Source organism: Lasioglossum baleicum, chromosome 15 (genome assembly GCF_051020765.1).
Source record: "Lasioglossum baleicum chromosome 15, iyLasBale1, whole genome shotgun sequence".
Classification (NCBI taxonomy): domain Eukaryota; kingdom Metazoa; phylum Arthropoda; class Insecta; order Hymenoptera; family Halictidae; genus Lasioglossum; species Lasioglossum baleicum.
This window is the reverse complement of record NC_134943.1, coordinates 4,580,755-4,601,833: the sequence shown is the minus strand read 5'-3', so window position 1 is coordinate 4,601,833 and position 21,079 is coordinate 4,580,755. Positions and strand designations below refer to the sequence as shown.

The 21,079-nt window shown below is 33.9% G+C and overlaps 2 protein-coding genes across 10 annotated transcripts; one reads left to right on the top strand and one right to left on the bottom strand.

Moving 5' to 3' along the window:
• Positions 1-840: 840 nt before the first annotated feature.
• Positions 841-13,947, bottom strand: Fmr1 (synaptic functional regulator FMR1). Of its 7 annotated transcripts, none has more exons than XM_076439767.1 (15): positions 13,795-13,944; positions 13,341-13,393; positions 12,471-12,621; positions 11,797-11,960; positions 11,541-11,706; positions 11,310-11,380; positions 9,589-9,660; positions 7,794-7,941; positions 7,575-7,712; positions 7,119-7,157; positions 6,501-6,644; positions 5,943-6,153; positions 3,290-3,502; positions 2,887-2,985; positions 841-2,729 (listed from the first exon to the last, which is right to left on the bottom strand). In XM_076439767.1, the coding sequence occupies exons 1-15, from the start codon at positions 13,843-13,845 to the stop codon at positions 2,545-2,547; spliced, it is 1,905 nt and encodes a 634-aa protein (XP_076295882.1). In that variant the 5' UTR covers positions 13,846-13,944; the 3' UTR covers positions 841-2,544. The 7 variants fall into 7 exon arrangements, with proteins under 7 accessions (XP_076295882.1, XP_076295883.1, XP_076295884.1 ...); XM_076439772.1 differs by having other exon boundaries at positions 2,548-2,725; positions 13,795-13,947; XM_076439768.1 differs by lacking the exon at positions 7,119-7,157 and having other exon boundaries at positions 13,795-13,946.
• Positions 13,948-13,962: 15 nt separating this feature from the next.
• On the top strand, positions 13,963-18,285 carry LOC143216581 (WD repeat-containing protein 44). Of its 3 annotated transcripts, XM_076439760.1 has the most exons (7): positions 13,963-14,313; positions 14,951-15,125; positions 15,209-15,593; positions 15,717-15,844; positions 15,960-16,097; positions 16,176-16,466; positions 16,534-18,285. In XM_076439760.1, the coding sequence occupies exons 1-7, from the start codon at positions 14,246-14,248 to the stop codon at positions 18,283-18,285; spliced, it is 2,937 nt and encodes a 978-aa protein (XP_076295875.1). In that variant the 5' UTR covers positions 13,963-14,245. The 3 variants fall into 3 exon arrangements, with proteins under 3 accessions (XP_076295875.1, XP_076295873.1, XP_076295874.1); XM_076439758.1 differs by having other exon boundaries at positions 13,964-14,313; positions 15,209-15,844; XM_076439759.1 differs by having other exon boundaries at positions 13,977-14,313; positions 15,209-15,844; positions 16,552-18,285.
• The last annotated feature ends 2,794 nt before the right edge of the window (positions 18,286-21,079 follow it).

Sequence of the window (21,079 nt, the reverse complement as noted above, 5' to 3'; positions counted from 1 at the left end):
ACCCCCCCACTATGACCTACCGTTGCCCCTACTGGCCTTCTCCAACTCGCTCGCGCGCTACACTCACCAACGTACCTCTCCTAGGATATGAGAGGTACGTTGGTGAGTGTAGCGCGCGAGCGAGTTGGAGAAGGCCAGTAGGGGCAACGGTAGGTCATAGTGGGGGGGTCTCGTACCACGGCTTAGTACCACAGTACCACGATTTCGGCATCACTGACAGTACCACGATTTCGGCATCACTGACGCCAATGGGCGTCACTCTCTATCATTCCATTTTATTTTATTTTCATACTTCTCCTTGCTATGTATTGTAGATGTACTCAATCCAGCGAACAATGCCAATAAGTACATGCGACTGAACATGATTCGTTAGCAACTTATGATTTCCGAATAAAATGATAGATCTAGCGCTGATGAAATTGAAGATGACAATTTCATTCCTAACCAGCAGTATCATGAGAATTGAAGACTCGATATACGCTGAATAATTCCAGGATTAGTTGACAATCTAATACTCCAGAATGTATTTCGTCATATACAAAATATATGTTACCTCATTGTTGCGTCCGAAATTTTCATTATCATGTTGAATATTATTACATAAACACTTGTACATTATATGATTGAAATATTCATTGAATAAAAAACTATTAAAAATCCGAATACGCAAGACAAAAAATAATTTATATAATAACATGTTTTTGAAAATAACGAAATCTATCTTAACTATATAACGTATTTTTTTAATTTAATTTTTTTTTCAAAATAAGAATAATATCTTCTAATGTAAAATTATTTGTTGTTTTGAGGATAGGGATAAAGGTTTATATTTTAAAACAATTGACAAGATTAGAAAATGATTATTAATGTTTTGGAAAAATTGTGGTTCACCGTACTAATGACCGCTCTATGTACAGAAATGTTTTATTCTTAAATTATGCACAAACTGCAATCAATACAAATGTATCTGAAACAAGCAAGTTGGGGGATATCTCAGTTTTTCTGGCCGCCATAAGAATATTCAGATAAAATGGCAGCTGTTTTGTTGGTGTCAAGTGTTGCATCAACCGCCATGCGTTTTTGCAAAATCCATGAGACACGTCCGATTAGTTGTTGTCATATCCGGAAGAAGAGGCAACTGTTTTAAGTTGACGCTTGATTTTTAATTTTCACTAATAGTCAATTTAAAACAGTTTACCGTATCTATTTTATAGCTTAGTATAGTAAAGCTAGTTTATTTTTTCAGACATCCACATTTCGACTAAGTAGTATTATAGTAATAAAGGTATGCGCTAAGTCTGCACTTCAGCTAGATATCATAAAACATGTATCATTCCTTCTCTGGCACATCATACATTGGTATTACTAAGTATACGTTTACTTTCCTTTTAAATCATGCGAAACAATGCGGAAATGAACTTTATATCAAATCCTAATGTTTGATATAGTATGCTTAAGACTGTAATAAAAAAAAAGACTAAATTACGTGAAAGTGAACCCGGAAATAAAAACCGACTTCTTGTGCACACCCATTTGTGTTTTTTTACAATCAAATAAGTCATTTTTAGCATTCATCATGGTATTATTAATCAACACTCAGCATCGAAACATAAAAATCTAGTGTCGTTAAATAATTCTACTAATAATCGTAAATCAAAAAAAAAACTCAATCTTGTGAAGTAAATAGAAGGAACATCATTGGGAATACCTTTTAACCCAGATTTCATGCAGCTGCCGCCTACCATTGTTAGGTCTAACAACGGAAATTCATTTTTCCTGCATCATGTTAAGTTTCGTCATAGTTATGTCGCAAACCAGCTCCAAACCCAGTGGGTTTAATTGACACTTTTCCAAAAAACAAGTACACAATAACACAAACGTCGTACGTTTATACGCAATAATATGCCCTTCAATATATTGAAAACTTCTTGCAACAAAGAACTCATTAATGAAATATAGAAACAACAACAGAACCGATTAGATTACGTGTTCCTGTACGTATCATTTGATTTTCTCTTTTTTTTGCAGTAAATAGTGCGACACATCTAGACGAAAATTGTTCAAATTGATAATTGACGTACGAGCCACGTATATCCAGCCTGTTATTGGATCATTTCACATGTGATTAAGAGGTACTTTATAGTACGTCCAAATTGCTGTCACACAAGTTGGGAGCTCGGTATAAAAATGAGGCACAGTTTCACAATCAGGGGATTCCTTTTTTTACCAAATGCTTCCACTACCTCCCAATGAATGTATCCATATATCAAACATGATAGTATAACTACTATCATTAAACTAAACCATGCATGGATATTAATATGTGTCCTTAAATGTGTTTAAGGAGAATGACGATTTCTTAAACAACTGTCGTATTTCTTATCGGTAGCAAACAGTCTTAACAACGAGCGTAGACTAATCATGTCGCGTTCCATAATCGTGTAGTCCTTGCGTAGGTATGCGTCATGTTATGTGCTGGGTGTTAATAGCTCTCATCAGGTGTAACGTTATACATAAGTAGCATTTGTCGACCACAGTGGTTATTTAGCCACTGGTACCATTAACCAGAGCTTCTTTAGGCTTGTTGCTCTGTTGCATACGAGGATGACGTGCCCGTTGCTCTCTTTGGCCCTTGGGCCCTTGGGAACTGTTTGTAGCCGAAATGTCGTTTGCTGGTGTCCCTTCTTTACTAGTTACTGTTGATTGTTCGCCTGGGCCGGCATTGCTGCCTAAACAAATGCACGGATTAACTTTGAATATTTCTGCGTAAATATTACATACTGATTTATTAAAAGTGTCCATCTAATACTGCACTCAATAAATCCACCCGGAACCGATCGTCCTAAAGGAACACTACAACAATGCTTTACCTATATAAATAGTTACCTTTTCGATTATTCGTCGGTGTAGCACTACGCTGCCGAGAATGTCGAAGTCGTCTTCGCCTTATGCTTTTAGGTCCTCCCTCCACGCTTGATACAGACTCTATGCATAGACAAACCATTGTGACCATCTTTTTATACACCATCACGAGAAAGCCAGAATTCAAAATTTACATATATCTTATATATGTAATATATATATTATATAGTTATATACCATACAAAGCTACTGCGTATGTTAGTAGCGTGCATTAGTAGTTAATCACTGATACTGTTAGTGTTAGATGGTCACAAATGTTTGCTCCACAATTCATGCCACTCTCAAAGCATATTTAATTTAATGTTCTATTCTCCTTAGGACGAAACGGTTGGTGTGATGTGAAGTGTTATTCAAACAATGCTGTTACCTCTATCAATGCTCGACACATCTTGGCTATCAAGAACCGTATCTTCATCATCTGTGGTTCGGCGACGTTCGTCTCTACGATCTCTACGTTGAGCTGGAGGACGGCCTTGTCTTCCCATGTATCCCGAGTTTCCGGCACCACCTTGATGGCCACCTCTTGGAGGTAGATCCCTTACACGATCTTCGCTACCGTCTAAGGTATCTCGGCGTAAACCTACAAATTGAACAATGTTTATAACAAAAATTTAATGAAAATTAATCAACGGAGTATAATAGACATGGAACACCTAACGACTTCGCAAAACAAATGGAACGATGAAAGATTAGTGTTCTTACTTGCAGTGCATGTTGATCGATATTGAAACAAAAGACATTAATAATAGTCCTCACCGTTACGATTATTAAAAATATTAATTGGAAGAAGCATTTTGAGGGACCGAGTAACATTATTCTTTTAAATCATATCTTCTCTTTCATAATAAAAAGTTTGTAACATGAAATAATTACGTTTGTATCAACTCATACGACACGAAGTCATTTTATGTGACAGCATTAAAACAGTTGAAAGTACTTGCAAAATGTGTCATTATTATTATTTACTATTTTCTACCTTAAAAATCAGATTCACGTGGGAGTATTTCACAAGATAAATTTTATTACAAAACGTATTTAAGTACAATATTAATAAAAATAATAACATAATCGTTCCTTAGTCACCAACTTTAAACAATCTATAGCATTAACATTTAGTTTTGTTAATAGTTAAAGGCAATAAAGTTCATTACATTTAGTATATTGTTAAGATAAATCTTTCATCTTTCACTCGACAATACATGTGTTATTATAAGGTGAACCAAATATTAAAAATTGTTATACAGGTATGTAGTATAAATTTATCGCAAAATATTTGTTATTTCGTAAAAATTAACCATTCTTACGATATATTGTATGAATCGACCATTCGCACACAAAATGAGAAAATGTATTGTATTTAATTTTTAAGCAACTAATAAATCAAAAGTATATCGCATCATGAGTAACTTACTCACTACATGCATTCTTATTAAAGATATACATGTAAATGCATATGGGTGCAGTTATTAGTGTCTATTATACTATAAATTCATGTCTTATGTCTTATGTAATGACATTTTTACAAATGAGAATTGTTAATATACCAATGGATATGAATTCAGACAAATTTAAATGTTGTAATTATGAAAACACACAGTGAATTACAAATAATGATCCACATTTAAAAACTAAATAGCTGAAACATCTTGGTAACAAGTATAATTTTTTTATATAGAATGAAACAATGACAAAATTCTAACCAATTTAAGTTTCAACAAAAGCTAAATTCAATTCGAGTAAAATCGAATTATTTTGATTTGGACATAAATAAATATCAAATATATTAATAGATCTAAAGAGTTATCTTGTTTCTTTTTATATATTTAATCAACACTTTCTGGACTTATATCAATATATTTACAAATTTAGAAATTTTTAATTTTGTTCTGTTATAAAATATAAGTGACAAATCACTATTTAAGAAATAGTTGAAAGAGTCAATGAAAGTACAAACTCGTTTATCCGAATACCTATTATAATATATATTATTGTTTTAATTCTAATATATGTATATATTATTAATTTTTGTCTCTTTTAGCGCAACATATTACTGGAACGTAAATTTATAAATATTCTTTGTTGTGTATAACATAGTAACATATGTAATGTATTGCATACAACAATATATATTACGTTATTTATAATTAATTATAAATAATGAAAAAGAAAAAATATTTAACTACAATTTTATTCTGGTTAATTTTCTCTGAGCCACAAATTACTTTACTTTAAACTTTCTTCGCGTATTAATACATCTTAAGATGTGTTCCTCATTTTTTAAGATATTTCTTTCAGTAAAACTGATATTAACCAATTCCTTACACATCAAACTGATAAAATTTAGCTGAGAACAATCGATTAAAGACAAAATAAGTGAAATAAGATGCGAATTAATTATTGAGACGATTTTTAGGGATTCAAAATTTATTTTTCCAATATAAAACGAAAAAAAAGCAAAGAAACTTAAATATTACTTGAAAATATAGTTTCAAATATATGTATTCAGCTTTTCAGGTTGTAAGTGAACAGTTGACTACAAATTGACTACATTCACTATAAATTTACATTATTGATCGCTACTTATTTTTGGATTCATAATTTGAAAAACTAAATATCTTTAAAATTATACCGTTCATTATGTGTTCGTTAATACTTGTCTTATTCAACAAGTTTCATGAATCCCTAAAATTAATGTTAATGCTTTATGTACATCTACGAACTATTTTACGTTAAAGAAGTAATAGTAAGCGTACCGGTAATAATTATCTGTTTTTTTAACCAAACCAAATATGGTCATCTTATATCCAAATAAACGAGTTTCTACTAGGAATATTCTATGAAAAGTCTTGTAGAACTTATTTGACGTGAACTATTCATTAAGTGTTACTTTGAAACAGAACGTCCTCTGTTTCTAAAATTTTTGGACTCTCTACTGTCTTTGTTGTTGTTGTGTCCACCGCTTCTACCAATACGTTTTTGTGTGTTCTCTAGATTGTTGATATAGTCAGTAATAGTATTACCGGCATTGTGTCTGGTAGGAGCCCTACCCCTGCTGCCACGTCCACGAGACTGACCACCACGACCTCCTCGTCCTCCACTACCTTCTTCTGGGCCTGCGTTCATTCCTCGTCTTGCTGGAGGAAAGTTAGGCATTGGTCCTGTGGTCGATCCATGCATACTTCTTAACTGCTGGTCAATTTCTAATTTCTCTTGCCGTAACTGTTCTACTTCCTTAAAAACGAATAATAATAAAATTACGTTAACAAAACACAATAAAACTGAGCAATAAGTTCTATCACCTTGATTATCTCCAGTATCTTTAGAGACATGAAACATTTACAAAAATATCATTGGTATGTTGCAAAATTGAAGGAGGTAATTAAGGTGATGAAAGTTACCGACTCATTTTGTATACTTTTTTTATATAAATAAAATATTGGGTTGGCAACAAAGTTCGTTCGGTTTTTGTGATTTATTCCAATGTAAAAAACCGAACGAACTTATTTGCCAACCCAATAGAAAGCATTGAAAATATAAAATCGCAAAAAGCAAAGTAATATTATTTGAATTGTATATACCTTCAGGTGTGCCAAGTGATATTCCAAACACATTTTGGCATTAGCAATGCTTTCCACTGTTCCAACAAAGACAAAGGGCACCTGACCCTCTTCTCTGGGAATCGTCGGTTGAGGTTCGTTGTCTCCTTCTATTTTTACACGTACCTGAAATTTATAAACTGAGAATAATATTGTCCATTAAACCAGCACTAAATATTCGATCTATGAATAATTTAATTTCATATCGCATCCATACACCTTTAGTTTTCAGTCACCCTTGCTTGTTAGTTTTCGTCAATTGATTTCAAATTCGGGTTATTAAATATTTCTACGTGTACCGTTTGATAAATAATTTGTTTCATCTCATAAAGTAAAAAAATTTGTTTCTAAATATTATTCGATAGTTTTTAAAAAGTAATTATAGTTCTCTCTTATAAAACAACTTATAATTCTGAAGTCAAAATTTTTGTAGATGAAAAAAATGCATGAGCAAACAATTGAAAAAAAAAGGATATTTTAGTATTGGGTGGGACTGGCTCGAGTGGGCTGTCTAAATTTTAAGAATACTCGTAACAATATATAATTTACATAACTGAGCTAACTGAAAAAAATCAAAAACAATGAACATGATATACTTACTCTATCAGTATATACATTTCCACTCGAACCAGTCGTTATCTACCGAGAACAAACAAGGTTTGTATAGCATATACCAAACCCATAACAAATAATTGTCATTTTCACTACAGTATTGAGTTTTTGAGTTTAACTATTTCCTTTAAAAAATATTATTATATAAAAATATATAGTCAATAAAGTAATGGTACACACATACTATTTTCGGATTCAATTTATATGCACAGTTATGGTCTGAAATTAGCAAACGGTATAAAAAATTGTTCAATGTTTTAAAAAACAAGTATGTGTATACAATTAAATCAGATGTACTATATGTAATGTAAAAATAAATATATGTATCAAATTTATATACTTCAAAGTATAAAAAAAAAAAAAAATAAAAGCATAAAGTATTACTATAACAGAAATGTGCTTATAACTTACCAGAGTAATAAATAATAAAATAAATATACTTACGACGCCACTTTTGTCCACAATCTCTTGTATCACACGACCATTTTTTCCAATTACTTTGCCTACCAAAATACGTGGAACTTGTATAGATTCTTCGCTATATTCAAGCATGGAACGAGCTTTTTTCACAGCTTCGTGAGTCTGCAAACAAATAACAATATAATATTTACCATTTAAAGAGGATATGACAATTTATAGGATGTCTACAATTTTTATAATTACCTCTCCATATATTTTGAATGTGCACGTATTTTCTTCTAATTCTATATTCGTAATTCCATCAACTTTCCTCGCTTGTTGAATATTTGCGCCATGAGCACCAATTGCTAAACCCATCAGCTCTTCCCGTACATTAAATTCATCTGTGTATCTAAAAAAATAAAGCGTATTCCTTTTCAAATATTTCGTTTCAAGTAAGGATGACAACATACAATTTCTTCTGCTGAAATAATGCAGGTAATTATAATGAACAAGTTTTGGTACAATTGTATTAAACAATGTTTTTAGAAATCTAATTAATACAATTAGTTTTAGTAATATTTTAAATTATTGAACAATATTCAAGTGCAAATATCAGAAATATATATATTTAGCTACATTTCTGATAATATGTATATATCACTATTAAACTTCATATTTCTGATAATACAAAGTTTAACCATCTTTGTTAATAACATGCAATACAATATTAATGTGTTAGAGTACAGTTATGAAAAGCAAAATGTTTTAATAGAATTGAAGGTCCTATCTGTGGCTTGCATCCTGACAGATAAAAGTAATAGAAATTTTTTTATAAGGTGCACTGAAGATATACATGATATGTGAAAGATAAGTTAAACAAAACTATAATTAAATCGAGAATAAATCTACTATCTGTTCTACGTAGTCTGTAATAATTAAATCTGAATTAATGTTTATATTACCTCAACTTCTTTGTTATTATATACACACGCACATTAATTTTTCAAAAAAGGAGTAAATAATATATATATTTTAACACAATAATAAATGTATATGATAAAATACATAAATAAATACATTTGAAGAGTAATATAATGTTCCGGATTTTCCGAGGGAAAAGATAGGACATGTGAAGCAGTGAAACCATAATCACATGATTGTGTATGTAGCATGCATATATTCCTATTACTTAAATATGAAAAGTATCACGAGACTCTTGTGATATATAACCTCTAAAAACTTATATAATTAGAAAATCATTTAAAAATTCAAAAGAATTTAAATTAGCGTATTTAATATTGCTATATTGTTATCCAATATTTCATTAGAACAATAAGGGAAATTATTAAAACCTACATCAAATATAATCAAAAATTCTTTCAAAATATGTATATATTATTATAATATTTGATATAGTCTTAAGTTCTTTTCATATAAAAAGTAAATTATTTACACCTTTTATAAAAAAATATACGAAATCAAATAACAAAATTACAAAGAAAATATTTCTATAAAATAAAAGCCTAATTCAGATTATTCAATATTGATATCTTAATAGTAAAATAGTATTTTAACTGACAGTATTTTAAATAAATGATTTACTTTTAACAAAACATGATACAGAGCTATTTAATTTTTTGTGCAAGACACTTAATATATCAGTGTTTCTCAAACATTGGCAGGCCAGAAAGTTTTCTTATATATGGGAAAAATGAATAAACGCAAAACTCTACTTAAACACACATATGTATTGAAAAAAAAAAAAACGGAAAGTAATTGAAAACCGATCACAGCTACCCATTTATGTTTATTCGCTATTTCATCGTTTATGGAAAAATTCGACTACAAAACAAATAATGAATGGAAAAGAATAAATAATAAATTTTATATGTCTGTGTATTTAAAGCATTTGGGTCTCAGTGAATAATCTACACAACGCCGAAGCATGCACATTTATAGTGTAGTCTCATTTTTCAATTTGAAAAATGCAGCTGTGTATTTGTCATACAATAAGCTAAAGTTAACTTAAGACTAAACCACGCTGCTGTGATCTCACCTTGAATTTGTTTTCACTCCTGCCTCAAAGTCTGAGACACGCTGATATATAAAGTTTGAAGATCTAAATTTGCTGAAATGAGAAACAAACTCTGGTGTAACTCAGTGGAAAGTCATGTGTAAAATGGCCCTATCCTGTGTCCCTGCCATTCTGTCTGTTTGCTCCTCGCCAATAAATATAGAAAATTCCATTCCAAATCCACTTCCATTATTATTAGTTAACACATAGAATTAGCGAAGTTTTCACTCTCCTACTGAAAACGAGTCACACTTCTGTTAATAGCAGCGATGCAATGTTAAAAAGTATTTGGAAACTGCTACGTATGCGTTTTATACATATAAGTTTTGTTAGTATATTAATAATTGAAAAAGTAAAACATAATGCTATATAAAAATGTATGGCTTACTATTTATTATGTGAAATATTTGTCTAGAACCAAGAGGTGTATTAAAACAAACGAATATCCAGAGTTAGTATCCTAAAATTTATCCTCAATTTCCACTAGATTGCTAAGATTTATTAAATATTGTTATTTAATTAATTTAACAAAAAATCATACAAACCGTTACTTGAATGTTTTTGGTGAGAATCTCAGTCTAAAAATATCTAGTTAAAAATCATTGTAGCGTTTCAAGAATATAACATGTAAACAAATTTCAAGTGCAAGCAACAGCCCTAATTATACATATTAGTTGTTGAGACATATAGTGTTGTTTACTTGCTGAAATATGTGAAGCATCTAAAACTACGTAGACTTTTGTAAAGTTTGATATGATTGTTAATATACAAACATCTTGCATAATAACTCCATATTTGATGAAATGATAATTATTGAAAATTTTGTAACAATAATTCAATATTGTCCTAGTATATATAAATACACGAAAAGTCAAAAATGCATGCATATCTTATTTCTTTTTCGTATTATATAATAACTGAACTGTTCGTGAAATATATTCGATTTTAAAAATTTATGTTCATTATACTCAATTATACAAGGTCTATTGGAAAGAATAGTGATTATTGATTAATAGGGTGATATGTATACATATACTTTTTCTGTTCACTTATCAAGGTGATAATTTAAGATGGGAAAGCAACAAGTAGCAATAAATATATTAAATACATTTAATGAGAGTGTATTACGAAATGCATTAAATAATATTGATCTAATCCTATTCTATATAGCTGATAATCGTAATCAGCAAATAATGAAAAAACATAGCATTACCCTACATGTACAACAGTATTTCAAAACAACTCAAACAGTATGTCAACAGAAAGTGACATTTGCTAAAAGACAGATGAAAAGTACATCATGTGCTGACTTATTGCAATATGCACGTCGTGCTCTTGTGATTGGCAGAAGTATGAGAAATAAAATGGCGATTGACACATAAAATTGTGTATGGATCTTGAAGAATGTATTGATAAATTTCTCGAGAAGATTTTATATACAATCACAAATGTAACATGTGGAAACGAAAATGAAACGTATAGGAACGTTTTTAGTGTGATTACATAATAACATTCATGAAAATTATATAATGTTGAAGCAAACATATTAATTAATGATTGGAAATATTGTGAATCTTTCCTGTCAGTAAATGCAAACCACAGACAGGATGGTAACCAGGACAGTGTATGGATAGGGGCAGGTATTAAATGTCACAAGATTTTATGTTAATTGCAACACCAAAATAAATTGTTTTTTTACTTACCCCCCAATAGTTTGTAGCTTCGTCGACTCCAGTTGACGTGCCGCTTCCTCCGTTCTTTTTAAAAGTAAAATCTGTAACACACAAATATACCTGTACATGGTTGAAAAACAATATAAATATACACAAACGATCTTGCATGATTCGTTTATATTTTTGTTAAGAAGAATCAAAAGTACTAAGAAAATTAGTTAAAAACGATTAATGAACAGTTAAATCAATTTGTCCACGTACCTTTTGCGACAAGCTTCTAAAGTGCATTTCTTGGAGCACGCTACTATGACGATGTAAAGTTTCATGACGGGAGATGGCCAGCAATACTCCTCGTTCAGGCACATATCGGCACACTGCCGCACCTATCGCTTTTTGAAATTCCTTATGTACATTTTCCATTTTGGCACTGTGCACAGTAAAACAGATTTTTAAGATATTACACACATCTGTCCAATGAACTTAATAATCATCGAGTAAAAGAGAAGATATTACATACAATTCTCTTAGATCTTCAGGTACTTCGATTTCGATCTTGTGAAATGTATTTTTATCAATAGGGGGATTAGGATTTTTAGCCCTCAGTCGCTCGCTAGCTACAATTTCAGTATAAGCACATTCCCATCCGGTATATTCGACTACTTGAAAACCACCTTTGCTCATCTGAAACATCAATTTTGATATATAAAACAAAAATTTGTTTATTTAATTTTGAGATAATTTGTTAATATACAATTTTAATAACCATTTGTGCAGCATTTTAACCCTTTCTAGTTCTAAGCTAGGATATTCCCAGGCAAGTTTGTTTCTTGTAGCGGTTATAAGCTGAGATATTCATCCATTTGAATATGAAATACAATTCGATCATTCTTAACTGCATTGACATTAGAGTGGCTATGGAATCATGTAAAACATTTTCATAACATTTATCTATTGTTCATATGAAACATAACATTGCACAGAAGCGTATAAATAAATGTTCCGCATAAAAATCGTCAGATGAATGGGAAGTACACTAATGAGTAATTCATGACTAGAAAGGATTAATATGCAAGAATTTTAATGTGCGTACCTAGATTCAACATTCAATAATCAATTCAAACATTAATACAAATTAGGTAGATAGTCTTTTCTAGAAGTATCGCACAAAAAGTGAAATGTACTGTTACTAACCTTAATGATTGCTTTCCACCATCCACAATGTTCGTGATCATTGGACCTAGAAAATACTTCGATTTCTTGATTCTCAACAAATTCGGCTTTGGGACCATCTTTTGGAGGTAGACGTACTTGAGCAAATGGAAACTTTGACTCTTGTTGCCAACTAGAAATGGAAAATAATATGTATTATTATATTATGCAAAACAGATGCGCGTGAATAGTTTTTAATATGTTGCACAATATTGCAATACTTTTTACATGGATAAAAAATTCCAATATATATGTAAATAAACCCATATTGTAATTATATAAAATTATAATTTTTTACGATAAAGATGATATATTATATATATCTTAACTATTGAAATATTTAAATGATTCAAACAATGGTTTTATACTATGTGTATTATAGTTATATAATAATTTCTTATAAATATTATTGTATTCAATTTCAAGCCCCGAGTTTTATGGTATCAGTAAACATTAAACACAAGCACGAATGTGTTACACCTTCATACAAACTAAATCATAAGAATACAGATCCTGAGAAGTACTACAATAAATTTCAACGATCCTTCGTAGCACTTTATGAACATTACGAAAGCTCATTTATTATAGGTACTTAGAACTAAAGCAGTAAATAAAAAAATACATCAGAAGATTATAAACTACATAGGTACACACAAGAAACATTCGACATCTATTGAACTTATAAATGTTTCGTTGCCACGCGTGTAGCTATCGGAAGTGTGATTGATAAAAACAATCGAATTCCTGGCGACCAAAAAGCTCTGTTTGTATTAACGTATAGTTTGTAATCATAGTGGACCATGGAGGTACTGATATTGAAATTGTTGTTGGAGGAGCATGGAAGAGACTTACTCATTTTCGAACTGTACCATAACCTCGTCCTCAAAGACATCGGTGACAAAGCCCTAAAAAAAAATGAAATACGATGCATGTAAAAGATACTCATCCAGAAATTAGATGTGCAGCGAGTGGCATAAGACAGACAATCGGACATAATATTGCAATGCAGTCGGGGTACCCACGAGAGTAGCGTTTCTAGAATTTCGATAGAAAGGGAATGCGTTCTCGTGAATCGGGAAAGCGTCGAGGCGAATCGTAACATTAAAAGCTGACGAAAATCACGCCCTGTCAAACGAGACATGGCGTCGGAGGAAGCCGCGTTACCTCGCGAACATTTGACGGCCGCGCTTTCGCGAAGTACGGGCGTCCCTTTTGTGAGATTATAACCGCGCCATGGGCCGTGAGTTGGTCTATCCACGGCCTCAATCTTCCGCCCGGTTTTTTGTATACTTTTCACAGAACGAACCTTATAATATGCTCCGTTTTCGCCGCATACTTCGACTGTGAGATCCTCCATCTTGCTTTTGTGTGACGGCTCGCCTCCTTTGCAGCAGGCATGCTGGCGAGCGGGCAGCTGCACGAGTTCGAGGCTGCAAATTCGTTGTTCACCAATCGCACAACTCTTTTCCATGACGCGACCTCTTTATTGGATGGACTTGTGCAGTGTTACCACGTTCGCATCGTTAATACACGTCTGAAAGAACTAGGATAATTGAAATACGCACCAGCGTACTCGGCACGGGGCAGTGCATTTCAGTAACCGCTATTAGAAGTCAAATCATGACTTCGTGCCGATCGCAGTCCTGTAGCCGCTTTTATCTAGCCCTAGTGTTCGCGATTTTGCGAAACGCGTGACGCGTCTTGACAGTATCGATGTGGACAATATTATTATTACCGATCATTCAGTGCAGACGACAATGTCTGGAAGCAGCGATTCCGAAGAATTTTTTGACGCGGAGGACGATAGTTTCCAACGTAATTCACGGTAATTTCACTAATCCTCGCTTGTCATATGATTCGCTTCGAGATCTTCGCTAATATTTTATTTACAACACGCGTGCATTGTAAATTGTTACTATGTAGCTTTCGTAACAATTTGAACTGATTCGCTTATGGAATAATAGCTGCTACGAACTGATTTTTTCCGCGTTTTTCATTTGCTCGGTGTCATGTCCCGTCCGATTTTATTCCACACTCGCAACATTCGCTCCACGTTCTAGATTATTTTATCGCACCTGTCTTTTCTTGTTGTATCATGTTCCTACCTAATTATTCTTGGTTAGGTCTGCAATTGAGTACTTTCGTGCAATCGCTTTTTATGATTTTATGCAGTCACTTCAGGGCCGGCATTTGTAACTGTCGTAGAGCTCTAATTGTCGATACTATATCTACTACGAGTTAGTAAATAACTTTTAATGTCATAGTAATTATCGTATTACCTGTGTCAACCTATATTTGTATGTCTGTTTCGTTTTAAACATAATATTGTAATAAAGATATTAAATAAATCCCTATACAATGATTTCAGTATAACAATGTAATTTACGAAATAATAAATTTTATTTCAATTTCTAACAACTTTAATGTGTTCTACTTAAGAATAGAGTATTTGATTTTCATAGGAGAAGTAAACAACGTGATTCCTTTAGTGTTGAAATACAATCCAAGGAAACTGTAGATATTACTAAAAAAGCAGATGACGAGGATGATGTTTTTGTAAAGCCTGCTGAACCAAAACCAATTATAGAACCAAAGGATAATGTAACTACAGAATCTGTACCTTGTAAAGATAAATCTGTAAGTATCTATTCGGTTTATAATATTATTGATACTGCTGGTATTAGTAATAGTAATTTTCATAAATTTGTGCATTCCTTTAGGAAGAAGATGGAAAGGAATCAAGTACGGATAAAATTGTCGGTCGAAGGAGATTTCGAGAACTTCGACATCGCATGCAAACGGAAGATGATGATATCCCAATTAATAGTTCCCCCCCAGATAGTCAAACATCATCTATCGAGGGTGTTTATCCTGCTCCTTCGAAAACGACGCATCCTTTTAGAATTATTGAACACGATACTCTTAGCCTACAAAGCATGACCTCTTTAGGACGAGTGGGTCGAATTTTAGCTGGAGTTGGGGACAGTGCTTCTGCTGTACTCGTAACAAATGTAACCCAGTGTCCTCCTTCTGCCATCCTTACCCGAGAAAGCCAGATGTCCTCCATTGCTAGTATTCCAAGCAAAGACGAGGACACAGTGTCTGGTAAGGTGTCCCAGTCCTCCAGCATCCTTACGTTATCAGGGGATCTCCTACAGGAATCCTCTGTTAACGGCAGATCGAACTATTCTTCTCACTCACAAAATGATAAGACTGTTATGCTTCAAGAACCCGATGTCATCGCTAGTACAAAGAATAACGGAAAGTCAAGCGAAGATGTTACTGTGGTCGGAATACCTGTTGCACCACCGAGACGTAAAAAAAAGTCAAAAGCTCAAACACCTACGGACCTTGCTGTACGATACTTTTCAATTAGTACAATTATTTTAGTGTGTAACACGTATTTTTCTAAAATTGTTACATTTATCGTATTATGTTTGACAAATTAATAACGAAGTCCTATAATTTTAGCCTAATACAACCGAATCAGTGCTGCCTGCATCGCCACTACCAAGTCCAGCAAGTACGATCGAGTCGATCACTAGAGAATTTGAACATTCGCTCGATATTCGGTCCGCGACCAAAGGGCAGTATGTTGTTAAACCACAAGTGTGTATTGCAATTTATTTACATAAACGTACGTTACGTAAATGTACGATATAGATATATATAATTATTTATTTATAGGACGAAGATAAATTGAAAGCAGAAGGTCCTTCAGTTGAAGAATTAGAAAGAATAGAAAGAGTCAAGGCTGAATTAATGAGTGTGAGATCGAGCGACAAATCTAGTAGTCCAATGGGGTCCATGTCAAGTAACAGCATTGGCCGTTACTCTTTGGGTCCTCATAAATTTTCAGGTATTAGTTCTCCAGGTTCAAAGGAGAGACGAAAATCTGCTGGTGATCAAGACATGGTCAAACAGTTAAATATGTTCGTGAGAACAAGAACAGATTCCGGCAAACGCCTAACAGACATGGTATAGCATTAATTGAAAGATTAGATACAGATGCTAGGTTTGTTATGTAATTTATCAATCAAATAAGGCATTTATCTCGTTTCAGGAAATACTAGAACAAGTAACTGTATTAAACTTAGACACTGGTGAAAGAGTGCCATTGAGTATAGCGGAAGATAAACTACCGCAGTGTATTAATCCCTTATCGCTTCATATTATGAGACTTACTTCAGAATATATAAGCAATTCTAGTCTCGAGAAGGAGAAAGAAAGCGACGAGGAAAGTGTCGATAGTAAAATGTCCAGTATACCGCCGGATGAAGATGTAGCTGTTGGCAGAGTTCGAAAGAGGACTCAGAAGATAAAACGATTTTTAGGATCCACTGTGAAAAAAACAATGGACAAAGCAAAGTCTATTGCGCAAGAGGTATCGCATGCAAGGCACAAGGAAGACGTTATGGACATAGTAGACGAAGTCTATCCTGGCGAACAGCAATACATCAAATTGAAAGCGTCCAACAGCCATAAAGGACCGTACGAGTTCAGTTGTCTGCAGCATGTTCAGGACTTGAGCGGCGAACACGTGGGTCCTGTTTGGTGTATGAAATTCTCTGCCTGTGGGCGATTGCTTGCTACAGCGGGACAAGACCGAGTTCTGAGAATTTGGGTCCTGCGCGACCATTTCACCTATTTTCAGGATATGCGAACGAAATACAACGCGGAGAAAGTTAGTCCCACCCCTTCGCAGGAGTCTCTGGTCTCGCAACAGTCGATGGAAGATCCTAACGTTGTGGCTAGTGCCTTTAGTGAAATCGAGGGGACGAAGAGTCCGTTCATGCCAAAACCGTTTTGCACTTACACCGGCCATACTTCGGACTTGCTTGACGTGTCCTGGTCTAAGAATTACTTCGTTCTGTCATCGTCGATGGACAAAACCGTGCGGCTATGGCATATATCGAGAAAGGAATGCCTCTGCTGTTTCCAGCATATTGATTTCGTTACGGCGATAGTATTTCATCCTCGCGACGATCGATACTTCCTGTCAGGATCTTTGGACGGTAAACTCCGGCTGTGGAACATCCCGGACAAGAAAGTTGCCGTGTGGAGCGAGGTCGACGGTCAAACCAAATTGATCACCGCCGCGAATTTCTGCCAGAATGGAAAATTTGCGGTGGTAGGCTCGTACGACGGCCGATGTATATTCTACAACACGGATCAGTTGAAGTATCACACGCAGATACACGTCCGGTCGACCAGAGGCAAGAACTCGACCGGAAGAAAGATTAGCGGTATCGAGCCTATGCCCGGTGAAGACAAGATCCTGGTCACCTCGAACGACAGCCGTATCCGGTTATACGACTTGAGGGATTTGAATCTGTCATGCAAATATAAGGGCTACGTTAACGTCAGTAGCCAGATTAAAGCGAGTTTCAGCCCCGACGGGCAATATATAGTTAGCGGTTCGGAAAACCAGTGCATTTACATCTGGAAGACCCATCACGATTATTCGAAATTCTCTAGTGTACGTAGAGACCGGAATGATTTCTGGGAGGGCATCAAAGCTCATAACGCTGTAGTAACATGCGCAGTATTTGCACCAAATCCAGATAGTATTATTAAACAAATCGAAGAGAGGGAGCACTGGGAGAGCAAGGAATATGCAAAAAATCTAGCTAGTTCAACCGTAGACGTTCCTCCCGTTGATCCTGTGGTTGAACAGCGCACCAAAGGCTGTGGTGGTCATGTTCTCGTGAGCGCCGATTTCAATGGTTGCATAAAGGTTTTTGTAAATAAAACGAAACCTAAGCACAGTTCCCTGCCGGCGTCCGCTCTTGCATAACATCACATTGAATTCATTTATGCACTATTGTTAATAACTAGAGAATGCTATGGACACCAGTATACATATATATATATATATATACATATATACATATATATGTTTTGCATTGGCGAATGATCTAGGATTCACTAACCGCTGTTTTTTCAAAGTAAACCGCGATTGTGCTACAAATTTTCGATAACGGGATATTTTCTGATAGAGGATTATTTGAGAAGCTTCAAAAATCTAATTAGTAATACCAAAATTAACTTAGCGATGTTTACGAGTTAGATCTTCCGACAATATTTCAGAATGTTTTCTGGAAAAACAAGTTGGGAAGTTTGATTCATTGTAACTATTATTATTTTCACTAAAGCTTTAAGAAAGCCATACACGAGAGACGCGTATAGATTTTTAACATGTATTTTCATTATCTTTTGTTTGTATATCTTTCTTTCCTTTTTTAAATTTGACAATATTTTTTTATTGACTTTCTTTTCTTGTATTTATATACTTTTTCTTTCGGTGCTGGTCCACTGTGATCATTTTACGTTTTATAGAAACGCATTGCCAGAACGGTGTCACGAGCGGAAAAAAAGGGGGTGTATGTGCGAGCTAGTGACATCGCACTTTTTCAATTTAATTTATATAAAAGCGAAGAGCACCTTGGTGAAAAACAAAGTATAAACGGGCACGCAAGCGACGTTCGAGTAGAAAAAAAATCAATGATCGAAACGAATCATATGGATAACCGGAAAACTTATAGATATATTCCCTGGTGATCCATCGTTAGACAAAATGTTAAATAGTATCTACAAAGTTTAAATGAAAATCAAACTGGATTTTCGGATCCTAATGGGTTCTAAAAAAAGTATATACTCTATAAAACTTTACCGTGATAAGACATAGCGTAATACATCGAAGACAATATTTAGAAGAAAAAAAAGATAAAAAATAAAGTGAAAAAACAATGGGGCAGAAGTTGAAAATGCATCATCGTTAAGTTTTTCTACAAACGCAGTTTATATTTTAGAGACAACTTCACAATGTTCAATATGAAAGTTAATTGTTCGACGTACCATACGGATCATCATTTGATGTTGCGCTCTATATAAAACGCAAATTATAAATTTAACCGATTATATTAAGCGCAAGGTTTGTCTTGCATGTAATCATTATTATCTATCGCAAAAAGAGTTACATTACATGCTCACAACACTCGCTATGTTCGGTGTCCGACACGACGTCGTAACAGTGTGTCGCTTTGGTTCGATTTAAAGGAAAAAAAATAAATAAAGAAGTAATAAAATTAATGGAAAAAGTGCAACAAAAAAAGAAAACACGAAGAAAAAAGCTGTTGTGCGAAATAGTATTTTCGCAATGTGTCAATTATAGCGGCAAAGTGTGCCGTGTAATACAAGAAATGACGGCTTAAACGCTGTTCGGGAACTCTGCATTTTACGATTCTCGATTTATTTGATAAACTATGTCGTAAAAGGTGATGCGCTATTCCAGTCGCGAGTTGAAGTACGATGATGATGGTAGCCGCGAGATCTACCCGTTGCCGCGGCCATAATTGAACGATCAAATTGCCAATATACGGTGTATTTTATTTGTATTGCAAACTCGATGTAAATACACAGGAAAGAAAATGTAGGTATTTTGTGTAAATGCAATTGTAAATAATATATATTAATTCGAGGCGATAGTATCGATCGCTTATTAACGACAGTCATTTCGACAGCGGCGTGCACAAAACTATTGTTTGTGATCTCGTAGTAAGCAGTAACCATGTAATATATTAATGTTTTAATAGTGTACTCATGTATGGAAATGTGTCTGTTTTTTAAGTTGACGTCACACAGCAATATACATCAACTTTACATTAAATTATTGAAGATCAGTCCTTTATTCATTCAAACTACCACGCCAGGGATGACATCGAGCACATCGATTTAATTATTCTTAATTCTCTAATAGTACACTTGCTGCTATCGTTATTATGTCATGCGTATTTTCTTCTTGATCTTTTATTTCAGTAGCTTTAATAATGTATGGTTACGCAAAGTAAAATAGCAACCAAACTTCAATTCACTGTCGTCATTGCCAGACACTTGAATAGCAGAAAACGCGTGTACGCATCATATTCACCAGTGAGAAACCGAACAATGATTCCCGCTAATAAGATTCCATCCATTGTTCCACACAAAGGCACGTATCCAGCTGGTACTCACCTATAGGTCACCAATGTGTGTGCGGTCAGTCGGTCGGTCGGTCGGTCGGTTGATTGTCGGCTGATTCACCCATTTACTACGTTCATACCTTGGTTATACGTGTGTGCACATGTTGCTCTTAGTAATTAGTATGAAAGTGCACTATACGGTTAAATCCTCACCGGAAACAGGCGCATTCTGCAACTTCGCGCTTTATCGGCTACTGAAATATCTGTTACATCGGAAAAATTGGTACACTCAAGACGAGACGAACATGTTCCGATATTTGCATAAACTAATTTAAGAAATGGAATGATTTGTCACGTTTTTAGTAATGATCTTGCTAACGGATTACGATGCTTTGCATTCCATTTCCATGAAATACGTTTGACCTACTTTTAATCGATCGTAAAAACTGTTTCGTAGAAGTTACGATCAGGAAATGTTTTATTTTATCATAAATTTGTTTCCTCTTTTGGCTCTAGAGTTTGATATTCGAAAATATTTAAAATATGTTGGCAGACTTTATAAAAGTTATTTATATTTCTGTGATTTCTCATACAATTTGATTGTGTAAATGATTAAAGAACCGATTATTT